Source organism: Schistocerca americana, chromosome 6, assembly GCF_021461395.2.
Source record: "Schistocerca americana isolate TAMUIC-IGC-003095 chromosome 6, iqSchAmer2.1, whole genome shotgun sequence".
In the NCBI taxonomy this organism is placed as follows: Eukaryota; Metazoa; Arthropoda; class Insecta; order Orthoptera; family Acrididae; genus Schistocerca; species Schistocerca americana.
Window position 1 is genome coordinate 359,776,763 of NC_060124.1, and position 19,638 is coordinate 359,796,400.

At 41.2% G+C, this 19,638-nt stretch overlaps 1 protein-coding gene across 1 annotated transcript in view; it reads left to right on the forward strand.

The window, feature by feature from the left end:
• Positions 1 to 595: 595 nt before the first annotated feature.
• Positions 596 to 19,638, forward strand: part of LOC124619620 — a 76,055-nt gene continuing 57,012 nt past the window's right edge. The window contains exons 1-2 of the mRNA XM_047146128.1: positions 596 to 1,226; positions 1,308 to 1,546. Coding sequence (XP_047002084.1) covers positions 1,460 to 1,546 — 87 coding nt within the window. The 5' untranslated portion in view covers positions 596 to 1,226; positions 1,308 to 1,459. The remainder of the gene's footprint in view (positions 1,227 to 1,307; positions 1,547 to 19,638) is intronic.

A 19,638-nucleotide genomic window follows, 5' to 3' on the forward strand; every position in this document is an offset into this window, starting at 1 on the left:
TGTGTCCTGAAGTCATCAAGGGTACGTATGTGGGCCTTTAGCTCTGAAAGCCCATATCGACTATGTTGCGTTGAATGGTTCACACTGTGATGAAGCAAGCAGGGATATTTCTACTTCCCCTCTTGTTTTTCTATCTGCTTCCCAAAAATTCAATTTTCAATTTTGATTAATTACCATTAACATATGTGAGTATAATCTGCATTTTTGTAAAAGAGGAAGGTTGGTCCTCAGTTATAAAGAATATAGCATCAGATCTAATTTTGTGTATATAATTGATTTTCTAATTTATTTTGACTATTACTAGTTAGTATCTTTTGTTATAGGGTGAAATCAGTAATTGTTTTGTAACTTAAATTCAGTTGTTGGCTTATAAACAAATATAAATTCTGTACTAATTATAAAGATTTGGAGAAACTATTAATAGTACTCTTTAAGTATTTATTTGGCTCTATTCAAAAACATGTTAGCAAAGTCAGCACTTAATTAATTCTAAAGTAATTACCAGTTATGTCAAAAGTATTGTTTGTGTAACTATAATGGTTAATTTCATGATTGAAACAAATCATTCGGCTTAACTCTTGTAGCTGAAGAAACTGTTAAAAAGAAGGAAGTTTCTGATGTATTCAGCTAATTTCATGAGTTACGTTTTAATTGTAATTTCTGTAAATTTAACATTGAACAATTTGTAATTTCAGTGCCTATTATTGTGATGATAAACAAGGGCCTGATTTTTGGTCCTGAGACATTCAGTCCATGGCCGAGTTTGAGAAAAGAAACCTGTGTTGGTTAGAACAACAACAATGCATCAACTTAACCATGAAATTAGTGTTACATCAATAGGCCGTATGTTAAAGCAATGAGAGTGTCTGTTCAATCTATTGGAAAGACTGTGAAATGTGTGGTTGGGCTTTTACTGCTTGTAGATGTTCAACAGTAAACTATTGTAGCAGTATGTGGATGTTTGCCTGCAACCTATTAATGAGACTTATCGAAAGTTAAACAATAGTTAACTGGCCATATAACTGTGTATTATTCAGGGGTTGTGAACACTGAAAGTAAAGAACAGTGAAATGCATCTGTGCAACAGGTGGCTACATCGTTTACATTGTCAGTGTTGAACTTCCATCACCCTATTTTTCAGCCAGTATAGCAATGCAGTACATCGACACTGAGGTCAATGAATGAGGAAATAAAGCAGACGAACATCACATATGGTGCCCTTGTGGGTGAGTATTATTGTAGTTGTGCACAAGAAACTAGGACTCGTGAACTTTGAATGGTGAATTCAAGAGCAGTTTACTGTACAGTTTTAAAGAAGGAGACACAACAGCCATTCCGCACATGGGTTTCAAGGCCACAGTAGGACAGCAGCCAGTCAGGGAGCAGGTTCTATGAAAGCAGCAATTGGGTACAGAAGCAGCCAATCAGCACAGCCAACTGGGATAAACCAGACGCCTCGATGAGAAAATTACTACATACAGCTGTCGTGCAGACAATGAATCAAGATGAAAACCCCAGCAGCAGCAGAAGAGTGAATAAACATAAGGTAATTTCATGGCAAAAGCTGTTTTATATTAAGTGATACCTAATGAGTGGCTTTAATGAACATGACAGTGAGATGGAGGAGAATGGACAACAGGGTGTAATGGTTCTTTATTTGTGAAACCATTACCACCCGCCAACCCATTTTTCAATACTGTAGATTAATGAATATTTTTCTGTGTAATGTCTCATATTTTTCACTCTATTCAAATTTGGTTTAAATTTTATATGTATGTACATCGATATTTTGAGATTTTGAAATAGATATAGTATCTAGTGTGAATATCTTTGTACTTATTGTTATCTTTGATGCTGGTGTGTGACTTTTGATGTCGAAGCGTGAATATGAGCGGTCTTGACTTTGTGTTTGAAATGAAAGATGAGTCTGAGTTGTGGACAATAAAAAATGTTGTGAGTTTTATTAAGAGCAGTAACAGCTGCAAAATTGTATGATGAAGTAATGTTTTGAACATGCGAAAGTATAAAAAGTTTAATAAATGTGAATTTTTATGAAAAGTGAGGGCCAAGAATTATTTTTAAGTGACCATTGTTTAAAAAAGTATGAAGCACATAGCAATGAAAAACATAAATCATCAAATTAATCCTGAAAGATTGTCTTTGTAAGTTCTTCAAGTCAGTGTAATTAGCATCTGAGTGCCTTTCACACCAACAGCGATAGTCATGCTACCAAGACAACAATTTTAATTACAAGCCAAAGGCAGAGCGAGATCGTTGTTAGATTGCAAATACAAGATAAGTGATATTATTGTTAACTTTCTTCAGTGACTATAATCAACTGATGTAGCAATACCTGCCACATTAAAGACTTTTCAGTTGTGCAATAAAAAGATCATACTTTGAGTGCACGACGTGATAATTTTTGAACTAATTAACTGTTAGTGGAGGTATTGTTTTAAGGGAAGTGGTGTGAAAATTGATAACGAAGCTGTGGAGGTTAAGTTTTTAAATGAATAGAAAGACTTAATAGGGATTGGTTCTGTAAATGATAGTGACTATAAATCGGACATGAATGTCACTTTGAGTGAATGGAATGATAAAAGAATCATATACATTGTATGGTGATGTGAGCAAAATGGACAAAAACAGTACTGAAGTGGATGAGATCATTAAGATTAAGGAGGAGGAATCCAGTAGTGAAAGCCAGCAAGTGCAAAAGTTTATGGCAGATGGAAAAGTGGAAGCGATGTTAAGGCAAATTATGAGCTAGTCTTTGCAGCCCAATCCTCTAACCTCCTCAATGTAAGCTGCAACTGACAACTCACTGCTGTGGCACTGAAAGAAGAGCAGAGGACTGCAAAATCACCCACAAATGAGGGGCATTGGACAGGACTCTGCTCTGCATATTTTATCCTGTTACAGGCTATGACAAAGAGGGTGACACTTTAAACACCACCCTGGAGACACCATTCTCTTGCAAAAACTATTCAACAGCACATCAATGACTCTGTATCTAAAAAGGTGCCTTGAGAGTAAGAACCAAATGGAGATGGGAGGGTGGCCACAAAGTCCCACTAGTAAAACTGACTGAGAATATTGTGCTCTCAAGTACAGCCATACACTGTACTGATGTCAATAAACTCCCTAGGCAATGCTTTTTATGCAGAAAATCCTGCTGAATTTCTGCCTGTAGCGGGACCAGCTTGTCAACAGTTGACCAACAGCTCCTGAATTCACACTGAGATTGGTTAAGGAGCTGACTGATCTCTAATATTAAGACCAGACCACAGTTGACCATGTGCTCTAGGGCCTTTCCTACAAAGCTCATTAAGACAACACTCAAACAACTGGGAATTGTTTCATCCTTTCTTGGTTTGAGGAAAGGTATCAAAAGTGCCTCTCATCATGAGTGGGGAGACTGGCCTGTCAGCCATATCAAATTAAAACATTGCAAGAGGATTTCCTTTGACACCTTTTGCACATGCTGTAGCATGCTGTACTGAATTTGGTTATGATTGTGTACCACATTACTAGGGCAGACAGCACCAAATTCAGCTCCTACATGTAAAATGGGCAGCTGTTAAGACTCCGAGTTGGTGCATTGGAAGTCCAACTCAACCCTCTCCTTGATGTTACAGATATAAAAAAACACTGAATCCTGGTTGGCAGTGGCAGTAGTTGGTGCAAAATGCTCTGCCATTGTCTGCGTGATGTCTCCAGGTACTATTTGGAGACACCCGTGTTTCAACAAAGCCAGGGTAACTGACTGCCTCTACCAGAAATCCTGCTAATAGGTTCCCATACTGATGTATAACTACCAGAATGATTGATAAGAGTCCAGAAACGCTTTCCATGAACTTTTCTTACTATCCTTGCTGATGTGGTCAGCCTTGGTCCTCGCCAATCTAAAAGCTGCAAGGTTTTTCACCATGGGGTGGCACTTAAACCATCACAGACCTTTTCTTACTATCAATGATGTGTTGAACCTTGGTCCTTGCCAACCGAAAGGTTCCAAGGTTTTCCAACATTGGGTGGCGCTTAAGCTCTCACAGAGCAACACGTCTGACCCATATTACTGAATAGCACTCTTCAGTCTACCAAGAAACGAGTTGCCTCTGGTTGCAGCTGGAGGACTTTGGGGTGGAGACATCAGTGGCGTCATGGATTACTCGTGGTCCACCCACTCTTGGATGCTGACATGATGTTCAAACACATCCAGCTTGCTGAACAGTGTCCAGATGGCTTTGCTGATCATCCTTTCAGGGAGAGTTCCACCCAGTGATGATCCAGGGTTGTAAGCGGTGACTAAAATGAAGGTCATCAAAGACTTCCCAAAGAAAATAGTCCACAAGAACTGGAGAGCAGAAGGAGATTATGGTTGAGGATGACCCAGTAGCAGCACAAAAATTTATGGGAGCACCCGTGTTGAGGAGGCACAGCTCATGAGAAGACATGAGGCTCTCCAAAATCCAACTTCGGGGGCAAGTAGAGGTGGAGTCTCAGAATATGTGATGGGCTGTGAAGTTTCCTGGTAGGAGAAATGATCAGGGGAGTTGCTCTATAAGATCTGTGAGAGCATCTGAATCTTTTGCAATTTGTGGAGGTAAATACACTTCATAAACAGAAATCCTCTGAGACACATGAATTTCAATTGCAACTGTTCGTAGATTAGTAGAGCAAAGGAGTGGTGCATGTTATTGACAAACACATGAGCCATCCCTTGGCTCTGTCCTCAGTCAGATCATCCTTGCAGTGGACATAATAGCCCCATACTAAAGGTCATCAAACAGCTTAATATACATTTTCAGCAAACACAAGCACAGGGGGCATTCCTGTGATAAGGGTTTTAATTCCTCCACATGTGTCCTGAACCCATTTATGTTCCACTGTAGTATAGGAGCTATTTATCACTTTCACCCTGTCTTTCCACCAGGGAAGGGAGCCCACAATGGGTGGAGGCTCAGTCTTGGGGCAAAATGAGTGCCCCAGGCTGACATCAAGGTCTATTGGCCGAAAGCTTAATTTGTGACTGTCTTTTTGTCGTGCCTATATGTGACTCAGCATCTCCTAACATTACCGCTGGATATATTTTGTAAATTGTGAGACATTTTTTCTGTCTCCATCAGCAGCTGATGCTTAGCCTTTGACCTGGGAAGGCTTTGGTGCCACCACCATGGCAGTGATAATGGGAGCACTGAACAGTGGACCAGACAATCTTGCTGCATTGTCAGGAACCACTGCCTTTTCTGGTGCTCTGAGGGTTCATATGGGCTTCAAAATAACAGCAGCAGCACAAGTGCATTGACAAACACAGGTAGTAGTACTGACACTAGCAACCTCATTTCGTGTAGTAGCATTGTATTTCTGAACAAGATTTTTATGTGTTGAGGCAAAAAATACACCTTTTTGTCCTTACCAAATGGAATGGGCTTCATAGCTATTCAAGATAGATGCTGCAGTCCCTACTTCAGACATGGTGGTCCCCTGAGCAATTCACACAATTCAAAGGAGATGAACAAATAACTTCTTCATGGGTGGCCTCATCACATTTGCTACATGTGGTTTCTCCCTTACGTCCTAAGATGGTATGTCCAAAGAGCTGGCAATTAAAACAGCACATTGGATTTTGAACTTAGGGCCACACACTTAAATAAAGGAAACCTGCCTTGACATGCTTTGTGTGTTTGTGCTACTGAATGTAAAGATAAAGGAGTCAGGTTTTGCCAGATCCCTGTCCCACCTTTTCATGGTATTCTGTGCATCAATAACAACTTCTCTGGCCCAGTCCACTATTAGTTCTTCTTTGGAAATGTCCACCAGATCTCTGCACATCACAACACCTTTGCTGTAGTTTATGGTGTTGTGTAGCTCAGTTTTGATTGAATATTCCCCAAAGCACTGAGCTTTATGGAGATTCTTTACTTGGATACTAGAGGTTTCTACCAACAGCACCGAGTGAGGTGGCGCAGTGGTTAGCACACTGGACTCGCATTCGGGAAGACGATGGTTCAATCCCACGTTCGGCCATCCTGATTTAGGTTTTCCGTGATTTGCCTAAATTGATCCAGGTAAATGCCGGGATGGTTCCTCTGAAAGGGCACGGCCGACTTCCTTCCTCGTCCTTCCCTAATCCGATGAGACTGATGACCTAGATGTTTAGTCTCTTCCTCCAAACCACCCACCCACCCTACCAACAGCATCCAATTACACAATCACTTGACAGATTTTAAAGCGCCAGCAACGTCCTCTAAATCTTTTTTACATATTGAAAGGTAAAACATTCTCAAAGCTGCCTTCTTTCCTTTTAACTATTAAAGGTATATTATGAATAGCAGCACGCTTTCTGTTACTTGAAACAAATATGTCTTAATTAATTACTGACTCAGGAGGACGGACTAAATGAGCCCTCTTGTTGGACTGGATGTTGGTATCAACCAGGGGCCCACCCATTCCACTGGAAGGTGGAAGAGAAAATTTTGATGGTTTCATCTCAGTCCAACAAGCAGATAGGGGAACTGAGAGTCTACCAAGACAAATCCACATGACAACTGGTGTGACAGTTTCCCCAGAGGTTGCCTGCTAATGGAAGTTCCATCTCAATAGCAATGCAGCTCACTGGCTAAAAACACACCTTGAGACTGAATGTCTACTTACAGGTTTTTACCACACTCCTGATCTGGGCAGTCAAGCCAGGAGCCCCATACCCTGAAGCACACAATGTTCCACTACTTTGATGTACAGTGGTTACCAAAGCATGCCCAGAGCTTAAGGTGACAGAGGACTGGAGGCACTTACCAGTCCCCAACTCTGGAATTCCAGGGTCGCCAAGCCTGAGAATGATCAGAACTGAATTCATACAATTCAGATTTAAAAGTAATCAACAAATAGTAGCAATATTATGAAAAAGAAAGTTGCTACTCACCTGACTCCATTAACCTCCTGACCCCACCAACACCCCGCACCCCTACCTTCTACCTTCTTCCTAAAATTCACAAACCCAATCATCCCAGCCGCCCCATTGTAGCTGGTTACCAAGCCCCCACAGAATGTATCTCTGCCTACGTAGATCAACACCTTCAACCCATTACATGCAGTCTCCCATCCTTCATCAAAGACACCAACCACTTTCTCAAACGCCTGGAATCCCTACCCAATCTGTTACCCCCAGAAACCATCCTTGTAACCATTGATGCCACTTCCTTACACACAAATATTCTGCACGTCCAGGGCCTCGGTGCGATGGAGCATTTCCTTTCACGCCGATCACCTGCCACCCTACCTAAAACCTCTTTCCTCATTACCTTAGCCAGCTTCATCCTGACCCACAACTTCTTCACTTTTGAAGGCCAGGCATACCAACAATTAAAGGGAACAGCCATGGGTACCAGGATGGCCCCCTCGTACGCCAACCTATTCATGGGTCGCCTAGAGGAAGCCTTCTTGGTTGCCCAGGCCTGCCAACCCAAATTTTGGTACAGATTTATTGATGACATCTTCATGATCTGGACTCACAGTGAAGAAGAACTCCAGAATTTCCTCTCCAACCTCAACTCCTTTGGTTCCATCAGATTCACCTGGTCCTGCTCCAAATCCCATGCCACTTTCCTTGACGTCGACCTCCATCTGTCCAATGGCCAGCTTCACACGTCTGTCCACATCAAACCCACCAACAAGCAACAGTACCTCCATTATGACAGCTGCCACCCATTCCACATCAAACGGTCCCTTCCCTACAGCCTAGGTCTTCATGGCAAACAAGTCTGCTCCAGTCCGGAATCCCTGAACCATTACACCAACAACCTGACAACAGCTTTCGCATCCCGTAACTACCCTCCCAACCTGGTACAGAAGCAAATAACCAGAGCCACTTCCTCATCCCCTCAAACCCAGAACCTCCCACAGAAGAACCACAAAAGTGCCCCACTTGTGACAGGATACTTTCCGAGACTGGACCAGACTCTGAATGTGGCTCTCCAGCAGGGATACAACTTCCTCAAATCCTGCCCTGAAATGAGATCCATCCTTCATGAAATCCTCCCCACTCCACCAAGAGTGTCTTTCCGCCATCCACCTAACCTTCGTAACCTCTTAGTTCATCCCTATGAAATCCCCAAACCACCTTCCCTACCCTCTGGCTCCTATCCTTGTAACCGCCCCTGGCGTAAAACCTGTCCCATGCACCCTCCCACCACCACCTACTCCAGTCCTGTAACCCAGAAGGTGTACACGATCAAAGGCAGAGCCACGTGTGAAAGCACCCATGTGATTTACCAACTGACCTGCCTGCACTGTGATGCATTCTATGTGGGAATGACCAGCAACAAACTGTCCATTCGCATGAATGGACACAGGCAGACAGTGTTTGTTGGTAATGAGGATCACCCTGTGGCTAAACATGCCTTGGTGCATGGCCAGCACATCTTGGCACAGTGTTACACCGTCCGGGTTATCTGGATACTTCCCACCAACACCAACCTATCCAAACTCCGGAGATGGGAACTTGCTCTTCAATATATCCTCTCTTCCCGTTACCCACCAGGCCTCAGTCTCCTCTAATTTCAAGTTGCCGCCACTCATACCTCACCTGTCATTCAACAACATCTTTGCCTCTGCACTTCCGCCTCGACTGACATTCTCTGCCCAAACTCTTTGTCTTTAAATATGTCTGCTTGTGTCTGTATATGTGTGGATGGATATGTGTGTGTGTGTGCGAGTGTATACCCGTCCTTTTTTCCCCCTAAGGTAAGTCTTTCCGCTCACGGGATTGGAATGACTCCTTACCCTCTCCCTTAAAACCTACATCCTTTTGTCTTTCCCTCTCCTTCCCTCTTTCCTGATGAGGCAACAGTTTGTTGCGAAAGCTTGAATTTTGTGTGTATTTTTGTGTTTGTTTGTGTGTCTATCGACCTGCCAGCGCTTTCGTTTGGTAAGTCACATCATATATGACAGTTCAATATTGCATATATAAATATATATATAAAACTGAAGGATTCCACGTCAAGTATATAAAAAGGAGGCATGAGTAAGGAAAGAGAACGTAATCAATAGAGGAATCGATTGTGATAATTATTAAGGAATGTCAGTTAAATAAATCTGACAGTTCATAGGATAGTGGGACTCTTATAACTTAAGTAAACATATTATATATTGAATAGTGTATAGAGACATAGTATATACCAAGTAAGTATAAGTTGAAAAGTAGGGGAGGACTCCAGGGACTAAATGAAGTATCTAGAAGTGAAAGTGAAGTGTAAAATAGATTTTTATTTTTACTAGAAATATTTCATTATAGTATACATAAAGATGTATACTAGGGCAATGAACTGTGAGGCCTAGTCACAAAAGACTAGTGGGGCATACCCAGCATTTGCTAAGGATATAGGGCAGGTGTACCTAGATAGAGATAGGATGGCCAGTGGCCTGATGAATAGGGGTGTTTTTTGATGGGTCATACCTACCAGAATGGAAGGAGGAAGTGCACTCATAGGGTCAACCAACATGTAGGGTATAGGTACTGATCCTAGGGGAAAAGGACAGTATCGTGACAGAAGTCACACATTTTATAGGAATTATTCTGGTAAGTTTGAATTCTACGTACCATTTGTAGTATTATATGGTATGAGTGTCAGAAAGAACACTTTCCTTTGCCCAGAGCTCCTCCAGACTATTAATGAATAATGAAACTAGTATGTGCTAAAGAAAAAACAGTACAAAGAATTATGAAGGTTATCCCAAAAGTAAGGTTGCCTATTTTTTTATAAGTACATAGACCTGTTTATTTCTACAATGGTTTACATCAGTTTACAGCTTGAACATTTAGCTCATTTAGCTATTTTACAACATAATCACCATTTCTGTCGATGCATTTCTGTAGACACTGTGGTAGTTTTTGTATGCCCATGTCATACCAGCTCACCGCAATGCTGTTCAGAAAGTTATGAGCCTCTTCTTTCACCTCATCAATGGAGCTGAATCACTTCCTTGAAAGAAGAGGTTCATAACTTTCTAAACAACATGGTGGCAAGCTGGTATGACTTGGGCATACAAAAACTGCCACAGTATCTACAAAAAAGTAGCGACAGAAATGGTGATTATGTCAAAAAATAGCTAAATGTTCAAGCTGTAAATTGATGCAAACCATTGCAGAAATAAACACTCCTATGTACTTATAAAAAATAGGAGACTTTACTTTTGGGATTACTCTCATAGAATAAAGGATGAAATAATAAAGTGTCTGTGACATCTGGAGTTTATGATTGGAAATCAGAAATGTTGTCTGCATGATCCCTAGATATAAAAGAACTGACTCCAACATTAGATGAAATGCTCAAGTTGTTATTATCAAAGTAGAATGAAAACAGAAGAGCTAAATATTAAATAAAAGTCTGTTCTCGATCGTTAAAAGAAATAGGATGTATGCTGGTTAAAATGTGAATTAGTATTATGTGGGATATTAATGTACATAATGATTGTGTATAAAATATCGCATGTCGAGCTGAGGTGAGGAATACGTAGTGTTTTGAGAATTTCCACGTAAATTCTAGAACCACTTGACCTTCTACTGTCTTGAACACATGGTATTTTAAATATAAGTGGGAGAGTGGAAATGTATCTACTGCACCACCTGTTTCTGTGTGCAGGTTGGAAGTTTGTTATGAGAAGACTGTAAGCATGGTGGTCGAATGACTCCGACAAGTGTTTTCCACTAGCTCCACAGAAGCCGTGATGAAAGAACAAGAAGCAATTATGTAGTATTCTTTGCTGTTTTAGTGACTGTGATTACTTTTAAAGAAAAATGAGCAATTGAATTTAGACTTTTAAGTACTTCATATATCGGACTCACTAGAGGCAAGACAGGTTCATAAATTATGTGGTTGTTAAACCAATTTTACTGCAGATGTATTTTATCGAGTTAGTGCTAGATGAATTGATTGACTTGTAAACATTCGAATATTAACATGAGAAATGGTGAATATGTTATTGGTGGAAGTTGAAATATACTAGGACGGAACTAAAATTATTCTTTGAGTACTAAATTATTTCAAAAGTAGAGAGAGCGTCTTACAGATTCCTGTAACCAGCATTATTCTTCATAGAAGAAGGTTTTGGAGATCGACAGAGCCAGTAATTCATAGAAGAAGATCTGCTATGCAGATCAAGTAAGTCAACTGATGTGAGAGAGGTGTGAATTTTGTAATCCAACTTCACATCACTTTGGGTCATCTAAAGTGTTAGATGCTGTGGTAAGGCTGCTCACGAATGAGTTGGTTACTCATCTCCTGCCAAGAGTTTCAACTGCCCTGGAAATCAACCTGTTTGGAGTAGGGACTGCAGAATATTTCTAGAGGAATGCAAAGTACAGGAAATAATAACAAAGTGTGTCCCCCTATGGTGACACCAAACAGATATACAAGTCCACGCAGCCTCCTACATTTGCTACATCTTTTGCATCAATGCTTTAGAAGCATACTCCAAAAGCTGATGCCCCTACACAAATGAAGATGATGAGTGTCAGCACTAAGACCTGCATGTGTCAGCACACTACTTGCAAGGCAGCAAGAATTTTAGAGCCTGTAGCCCCCCACCTCCACCCTCAAAATGTCAAACAGAACATGGGAGAGCTTCAGGCACTTCCAATGGCTGAGGCTGTTCAAAAGCCCAGCCTGGCCATTACTACACCTACTCCAGCTCCAGCAAAGCCCTCAAAACAGAGAAAATCCATTGTAAAGCAGCAACAGCAGGTAAAATCAAGTAGTAAACCTTCAAACCATGTTGATGTGCCTCTACCTGATGCTTCACCTGACTCTTCCTCGGAGCTGATGGAGTATGAGGTATGTGCGAGGCAATCATCTCACCTCACGACCAAACCTGCACTGCAGTCTTCTCACCCCAGTGGAGAGACAGGAGGAAGGTGCTTCCCCATGATTGATGGCTCCCATAGTTTAGTGGAACTTGCAGAGGTTCAGGATGCATGTCGATGATCATTGTCTGCTGTTTCAGGGTAGACCACTGTGTCTGTGTCTATGTCTCCAAGAGACTAATTTCGCCCACTCATACTCCCCTGACCTGTCAGGCTAAGTATGCCACAGAAAGGGAGACACGAGTGGAGAGAGAGCTTGAGGAGTAGTAGGTATTTTCATCAGTACCTCTCTCCCTTACAATGAATTTAGAAGCAGTTCCAATATCAGTGCATAGGCATCATCCATTGACAGTATGTCTCCACATGATGTGCTCAATGAAGAGACTCTAAACAACCCTCTTACACAACTCCCCCAACCCTTCATCCCCTGTGGTGTTTGTTCACACAATGTGATGCAACTACCTGCCCCATGGTTAGAGCAGTTGAGAGACTTCTCATATCATCATATGCATATTTGTTAAATACAGGACAGAGCACAAACTTCTGCACTGCAGCTGGGTCGTTCTCTGCCATCAGTCTCTCACTTTACTCTCCTGCTCACACTGCTCAATGGGAAAATGGTCGATGACTTGCATGGAAGTGATCACATCACAGTCTGGATTCACCTGCCAGGTGGATTGTAACACAAAAGGAAATTGCTATGATGGGTGCTCAGAAGAGTAGGCTGGACACTTTATATCCAGCTGGCCCAGTTTGAACATCATGCCATTGTTGAGGTATGGATGTGTCATATTACCAAAATGAATCCATTCCTCCACTAAAGCATCAATTCCACAGTCCATGGGACAACTGAAGAGGCAGCCTGTCCCTTGGCGGAGTGACAAATGCCACTCTGCAATCAGAACTAGGCATGCAGCTCTGCGTTGGTTCAAGTGTCAGCCAACCGCAGAAAATCTTGCAGTCTTTAGGGTAGCGAGGGCAAAATGTTACCAGATTATTTGTGAGACCAAGAAGAGGCCATGGCAACACTTCTTAAACACTATTGTTTTAATGTTCCATAAGCCTCATTAATAGTTTGCAGGCAAACCTCTACATACTGCTATAATAGTTTACTATTGAACATCTATGAGCAGTAAAAACCTAACCCACTGTTCACACTTTTTGCAGAATATTGCGGTACATAAGGAACAGGCATTGTCATTGTTTTAACACATGACCTAATTGTGATACAATTGTTTTCACATTTAAGGTGATGCATTGTTGTTGATCTAACCAATACAGGTTTCTCATCTGAAACTTGGCCATGGACTGATTGTCTTCGGACCAAAAATCGGGTCCTTATAAATCCTCACAATAATAGTTAATGAAACTACACATTATTTGAAGTTAAATTTACAGGAAATACAATTAACACTTAACTCATTAAATCAACTGAATACATCAAAAAATTCGTTCCTTTTAACAGTTTCTTCTACAATAAGGGTTAGGCCGAATTATTTGTTGAAATAAGGAAATTAACAAATATCATTACACAAACAATACTTTTGACAAAACTGTTACTTACTTTGGAATTAATTAAGGGGTGGCTTTGCTAACATGTTTTCGAATAGAGTCAAATAAATACTTAAAGAATGCTATTGTTTCATCTTCCAGATGTTTATAATTAGTACAGAATTTATATTTCATTATAAGTCAACAATAGAATTTGAGTTGAGAAACAATTAATGATTTCACCCTATAACAAAAGATACTAACTAGGAACAGTCCAAATAAATTAGAAAATCAATTACATATGTAAAACTAAGCACAAAATTAGATTTGGTGTTATATTCTTTAAAACTGAGGGCCAATCTTTCTCTTTTATGAAAATGCAGGTTATGCTCATATATGTTAATGGTAATTAGTTAAATGTGAAAAAATTAATTTTAAGAAGGCAGATGGCAAAACAAGAGGGGAAGTAAAAATATCCCAACTTGCTTCGACACCAACAGTTGCTGAGAGGGACAGTTTGGACCTTAGGTCCATCACTGATGAAAATTACAATTGCCTATTTTCCACGTGGGAAATGGATCCTGCACTGTCTGTGGCTTGTGATACATCCTCTGGTCATGACAGAATCCATTACTGTATGCTGAGGCACCTCACAAAATGAAACAAAGATATGCTTATCACACTTTTTAATGCTATTTGGGTGTCAGGTCACTTTCCCAACTTGTGACGTGAGGAAATTTTAATTCTTTTTTTAAAACCTGGGAAAGAACATACATCCCTGAGTAGTTACTGCAGTGTTGCTTCACTAAGGGTGTGTTAAAGACCTTGGAGTAGATAGTCAACTGACACTGTGTCTGGATCTTAGAATGCAGGCAACTCCTTAGTCACTTTCAGTGCGCATTCAGGAGGTATTGCTCCACCTTTGATAACCTGGTCTTTGGAAACTGAGAAGGCCTATGATATTACTTGGAGGCATCTTATCCTTGAGCAGCTTCATAAATGGGGTTTTTGTGGGGGTCTTCCCATTTTTATTCGGTCCTTTCTCTTGACACAGTATTTTCAATACTGAGTTGGTGACATCTCATCTGATCCCTTTGGGCAGGAGAACAATGTCCCTCAAGATAGTCTTTCGTGTGTGACTGTCTTTACAAACACATGTGCATTCACACAAACAAGCACACCTCACATGCACATGACCATTATCTCTGGCTGTTGAGGCCAAACTCTGGCATGTGTGTTTTTCTTTTCTGATGAAGGCTTTAGCCTAAAAAAGCATAACATGTAACAGTCTTTTCATTATGCCTTTCTGCAACTCAATGTGTCTTCTTTATGGTGAGCAATAAACTATCATTCCTATAATTGTTAATTTGTGTGTTTCATGCATTGCAATTGAGCATGCAAACCCTTAGAGAAGAACCTGATCTACAGCAAAAGGTGTTGTACTATCCAATGGAAGGCCTGACTCAATATAGAATTAGCTGATGCGAGGTCTAGAAATGTTAAAATATGGATAAGAACTGGATCTATCGCAAAGGCTCAGTCATAGCCAAAGCAGCTGGTAGTCATTTGCTTACTGAAAATTCAGTCAATCTAAAAAAGAACTGCTTACAGGCCATACCAGATAAAAATATTTGGGTAAACTGGACATCTACATCTACATCCATCTACACCCATACTCCACAAGCCAGCTGGCGGTGTGTGGCGGAGGGTACTTTGAGCACCTCTATTGGTTCTCCCTTCTATTCCAGTCTCGTATTGTTCATGGAAAGAAAGATTGTCGGCATGCCTCTGTGTAGACTCTAATCTCTCTGATTTTATCCTCATGGTCTCTTCCTGAGATATATGTAGGAGGGAGCAATATACTGCTTGACTCCTTGGTGAAGGTATGTTCTCAAAACTTCAACAAAAGCCCGTACTGAGCTACTGAGCATCTCTCCTGCAGAGTCTTCCACTGGATTTTATCTATCATCTCCGTAATGCTTTTGCGATTACTAAATGATCCTGTAATGAAGCGCGCTGCTCTCTGTTGGCTCTTCTCTATCTCTTCTATCAACCCTATCTGATACTGATCCCACACTGGTGAGCAATATTCAAGCAAAGGGCGAACATGTATACTGTAACCTACTTCCTTTGTTTTCGGATTGCATTTCCTTAGGATTCTTCCAATGAATCTCAGTCTGGCATCTGCTTTACTGATGATCAACTTTATATGATAATTCCATTTTCAATAATTCCTAATGCCTACTCCCAGATAATTTATGGAATTAACTGTTTCCAGTTGCTAACCTGCTATATTGTTGCTAAATGATAAAGGATCTTTCTTTCTATGTATTCACAGCACATTGTACTTGTCTACAATGAGACTCAATTGCCATTCCCAGCACCATGCGCCAATTCGTTGCAGATCCTCCTGCATTTCAGTACAATTTTCCATTGTTACAACCTCTCGATATACCACAGCATCATCCGCAAAAAGCCTTGGTGAACTTCCGATGTTACCCACAAGATCATTTATGTATAATGTGAACAGCAACAGTCCTACGACACTACCCTGCGGCACACCTGAAATCACTCTTACTTCAGAAGACTTCTCTCCATTGAGAATGACATTTTGTGTTCTGTTATCTGGGAACTCTTCAATCCAATCACACAATTGCTCTGATAGTCCACATACTCTTACTTTGTTCTTTGAACAACTGTGGGGAACTGTATCGAATGCCTTGTGGAAGTCAAGAGACACAGTATCTACCTGAGAACCCGTGTCTATGGCCCTCTGAGTCTCGTGGACCAATAGCGTGAGCTGGGTTTCACACGATCATCTTTTTCGAAACCTATGCTGATTCCTACAAAGTAGATTTCTAGTTTCCAGAAAAGTCATTATACTTGAACATAATAAGTGTTCCGAAATTCTACAACTGATCAACATTAGAGATATAGGTCTATAGTTCTGCACGTCTGATCGACATCCCTTCTTGAAAATGGGTATGACCTGTGCCCTTTTCCAATCTTTTGGAACACTACACTCTTCTAGAGACCTATGGTACACCACTGCAGGAAGGGGTGGCAAGTTCCTTCGCATAATCTATGTAAAATTGACCTGGTATCCCAACAATTCCAGTGGCCTTTCCTCTTTTGAGCGATTTTAATTGATTCTCTATCCCTATGTCATCTATTTTGATATCAACCATTTTGTCATATGTATGACAATCTAGAGAAGGAACTACAATGCAGTCTTCCTTTGTGAAACAGCTTTGGAATAAGACATTTAATATTTCAGTCTTTAGTCTGTCATCCTCTGTTTCAGTACCATTTTGGTCACAGGGTTTCTGGACATTTTGCTTTGATCCACCTACCGCTTTGACATAAGACCAAAATTTCTTAGGATTTTCTGCCAAGTCAGGACAAAGAACTTTACTTTCGAATTCATTGAATGTCTCTCTCATAGCCCTCCTCACACTACATTTCGCTTCGCGTAATTTTTGTTTATCTGCAAGGCTTTGGCTATGTTTATGTTTGCTGTGAAGTTCCCTTTGCTTCCACAGCAGTTTTCTAACTCGGTTGTTGTACCACAGTGGCTCTTTTCCATCTCTTATGATCTTGCTTGGCACATACTCATCTAATGCATATTGTACGATGGTTTTGAACTTTGTCCACTGATCCTCAACACTATCTGTACTTGAGACAAAACTTTTGTGTTGACTCATCAAGTACTCTGAAATCTGCTTTTTGTCACTTCCTACCTTTTTTAATATTTCTATTTATGGCTGAAATCATCAATACAGGAACCGCTTTATGATCGCTGATTCCCTGTTCTGAGTTAACTGTTTCAAATAGCTCGGGTCTGTTTGTCACCAGAAGGTCTAATATGTTATCGTCATGAGTCAGTTCTCTGTTTAACTGCTCAAGGTAGTTTTCAGATAATGCACTTAAAAAAATTTCACTGGATTCTTAGTCCCTGCCACCCATTATAAACGTGTGAGTCTCTCAGTCTACAATTAAAATCTCCACCCAGAACTATAACATGGTCGGGAAATCTACTCAAAATATTTTCCAAATTTTCCTTCAGGTGCTCTGCCACAACAGCTGCTGAGCCAGGGGGCCTATAGAGACATCCAATTACCATGTTTGAGCCTGCTTTAACTGTGACTTTCACCCAAATTGTTTCACATTTCGGATCTCCGTCAATTTCCTTTGATACTATTGCACTTTTTATCACTATAAACACGCCTCCCCCTTCACTGTCCAGCCTGTCTCTACAGTATATATTCCAATCTGAGTTTAGAATTTCATTACTGTTTACATCTGGTTTCAGCCAACTTTCTGTCCCTAGTACTATGTGGGCATTGTGGCCGTTTATTAATGAGAGCAGTTCTGGGACCTTTCTATTGACGCTCCTGCAGTTTACTATTACCATATTAATATCATTATTCCCTGTTGCATTTTGCCTACTACTGTCTTCTCATGTCTCAGGAGGCATCTTGTTGGGCCTATGGAGGGAATTCTCTAACCTAAAAAACCCACATGTGCACTCCACACGTACTCCGCTACCCTTGTAGCCACTTCCTGCATGTAGTGCATGCCTGACCTATTCAGGGGGACCCTACATTTCTCCACCTGATAACGGAGGTCGAGAAATTTGCACCCCAGATCCCCGCAGAATCATTTGAGCCTCTGGTTTAAGCCTTCCACTCGGCTCCAAACCAGAGGACCACAGTCGGTTCTGGGAATGATACTACAAATAGTTAGCTCAGATTCCACCCCACAAGTGAGGCCTTCTGCCTTTACCAACTCTGCCAACCGCCTGTATGAACTGAGGATGACCTCTGAACCCAGACGGCAGGAGTCATTGGTGCCGACATGAGCAACAATTTGCAGTCGGTTGCACCCAATGCTCTCTATTGCTGCCGGCAGGGCCTCCTCTACATCTCGGATGAGACCCCCAGCAAGCAAACAGAGTGATCACTGGCCTTCTTCCCTGACCTTTCCGCTGTTTCCCTAAGGGGCTCCATCACCTGCCTAGCGTTGTAGCCCCCGTGTGCCCGCTCGGACCTTGCTGAAGGAGCGGCCACATGTCCACTCACAGGCAGAGAGGGCGATGCCACATGGCCAGCCTCCACATTGACCCTCCACCTCATGCGACGTGAACACCGTTGAACCCACCACTCCCCTTGGGGAGAGGGTGGCCCAACCGCTCCCGGTACCCGTGAAGATGTCTCGACAGCAGGGACCGTAGATGAAGCATGTAACAACCGGGGGTGGGGATTTTCAGTGTAGGGTAACACAAATGTTTGCTGATCAATTTGACTAAGAAGAAACTGCCATGAAAATTCCGGAAAAGCTGACTTTTCGGAATCGTGAAAATAGATGCCCATTATCACACAAATATCTATCTACAAAGACTCAGAATCAACAATACATGTAAACTCTAGGAATATAGTTCAGCCCCCTAAATGTTGCTCCTGTAGGGACCAAAAAGGGTAGATTAGACAGATTACTCCCTGCACAGAGGTATTTAGCAGTTGTTATTCCCATGCTCTACATGATTAGGAATGGGAAGAAATCTAGTACTACAGAAATTACCTTCTTCCATGTATTTCACAGTGCTTTGTAGATAATTTATGTCAATAAAAATGAAAAAAAAGGTAATTTTTATTTCCTGCTAGTGACCTGTTATAGACTTGTGCACTATAATATAAAACTCTGTTCTGAACTGTAGATAGGGATGCATAATCAACATGGAAATTATTTTTGCTCCTAGTGTTGTAGCTGTGAATTATGGAGTTTATCTTAGATGGAGAAGATGCTGCATCTTGCCCATCAAGAAGTTTTTAAATCAGTCACATATCAGCTGATGAGGCAGGATAGTTTAATCACAATCAGAGATCTAGCAGATAAAATTTGTATTGGATCCATTCATCCCATTTTAATGGAACATTTGGCCTTCAGGAGGATCTCAGCAAAATTTCATCAAAGTTGCTAGCAACTGAGCAGACACAATGCATGAAGATTGTGTTACAGAATTGAAAGCTTTTTGAAAGTCTAGGAACAAAGCATACACCAGTTTACATCTGGACTTGGTTTTTAAGATATAATTTATGAGGGCTTTCCAGAAGTAGATTGCAATTTTGCCCCCAGCAACAATGGTCAGGGCTAGTGTCGCCATATTGCTGTCTGAACATTTTTCCCTTTATTCAGCATCCAGCCATACCAGTGTGAATATCATGTTGTTCCCTATTATTCCACAATAAAAGCTTTGGATGTGTGCTGCAAATGAAAATCTTGAGAGG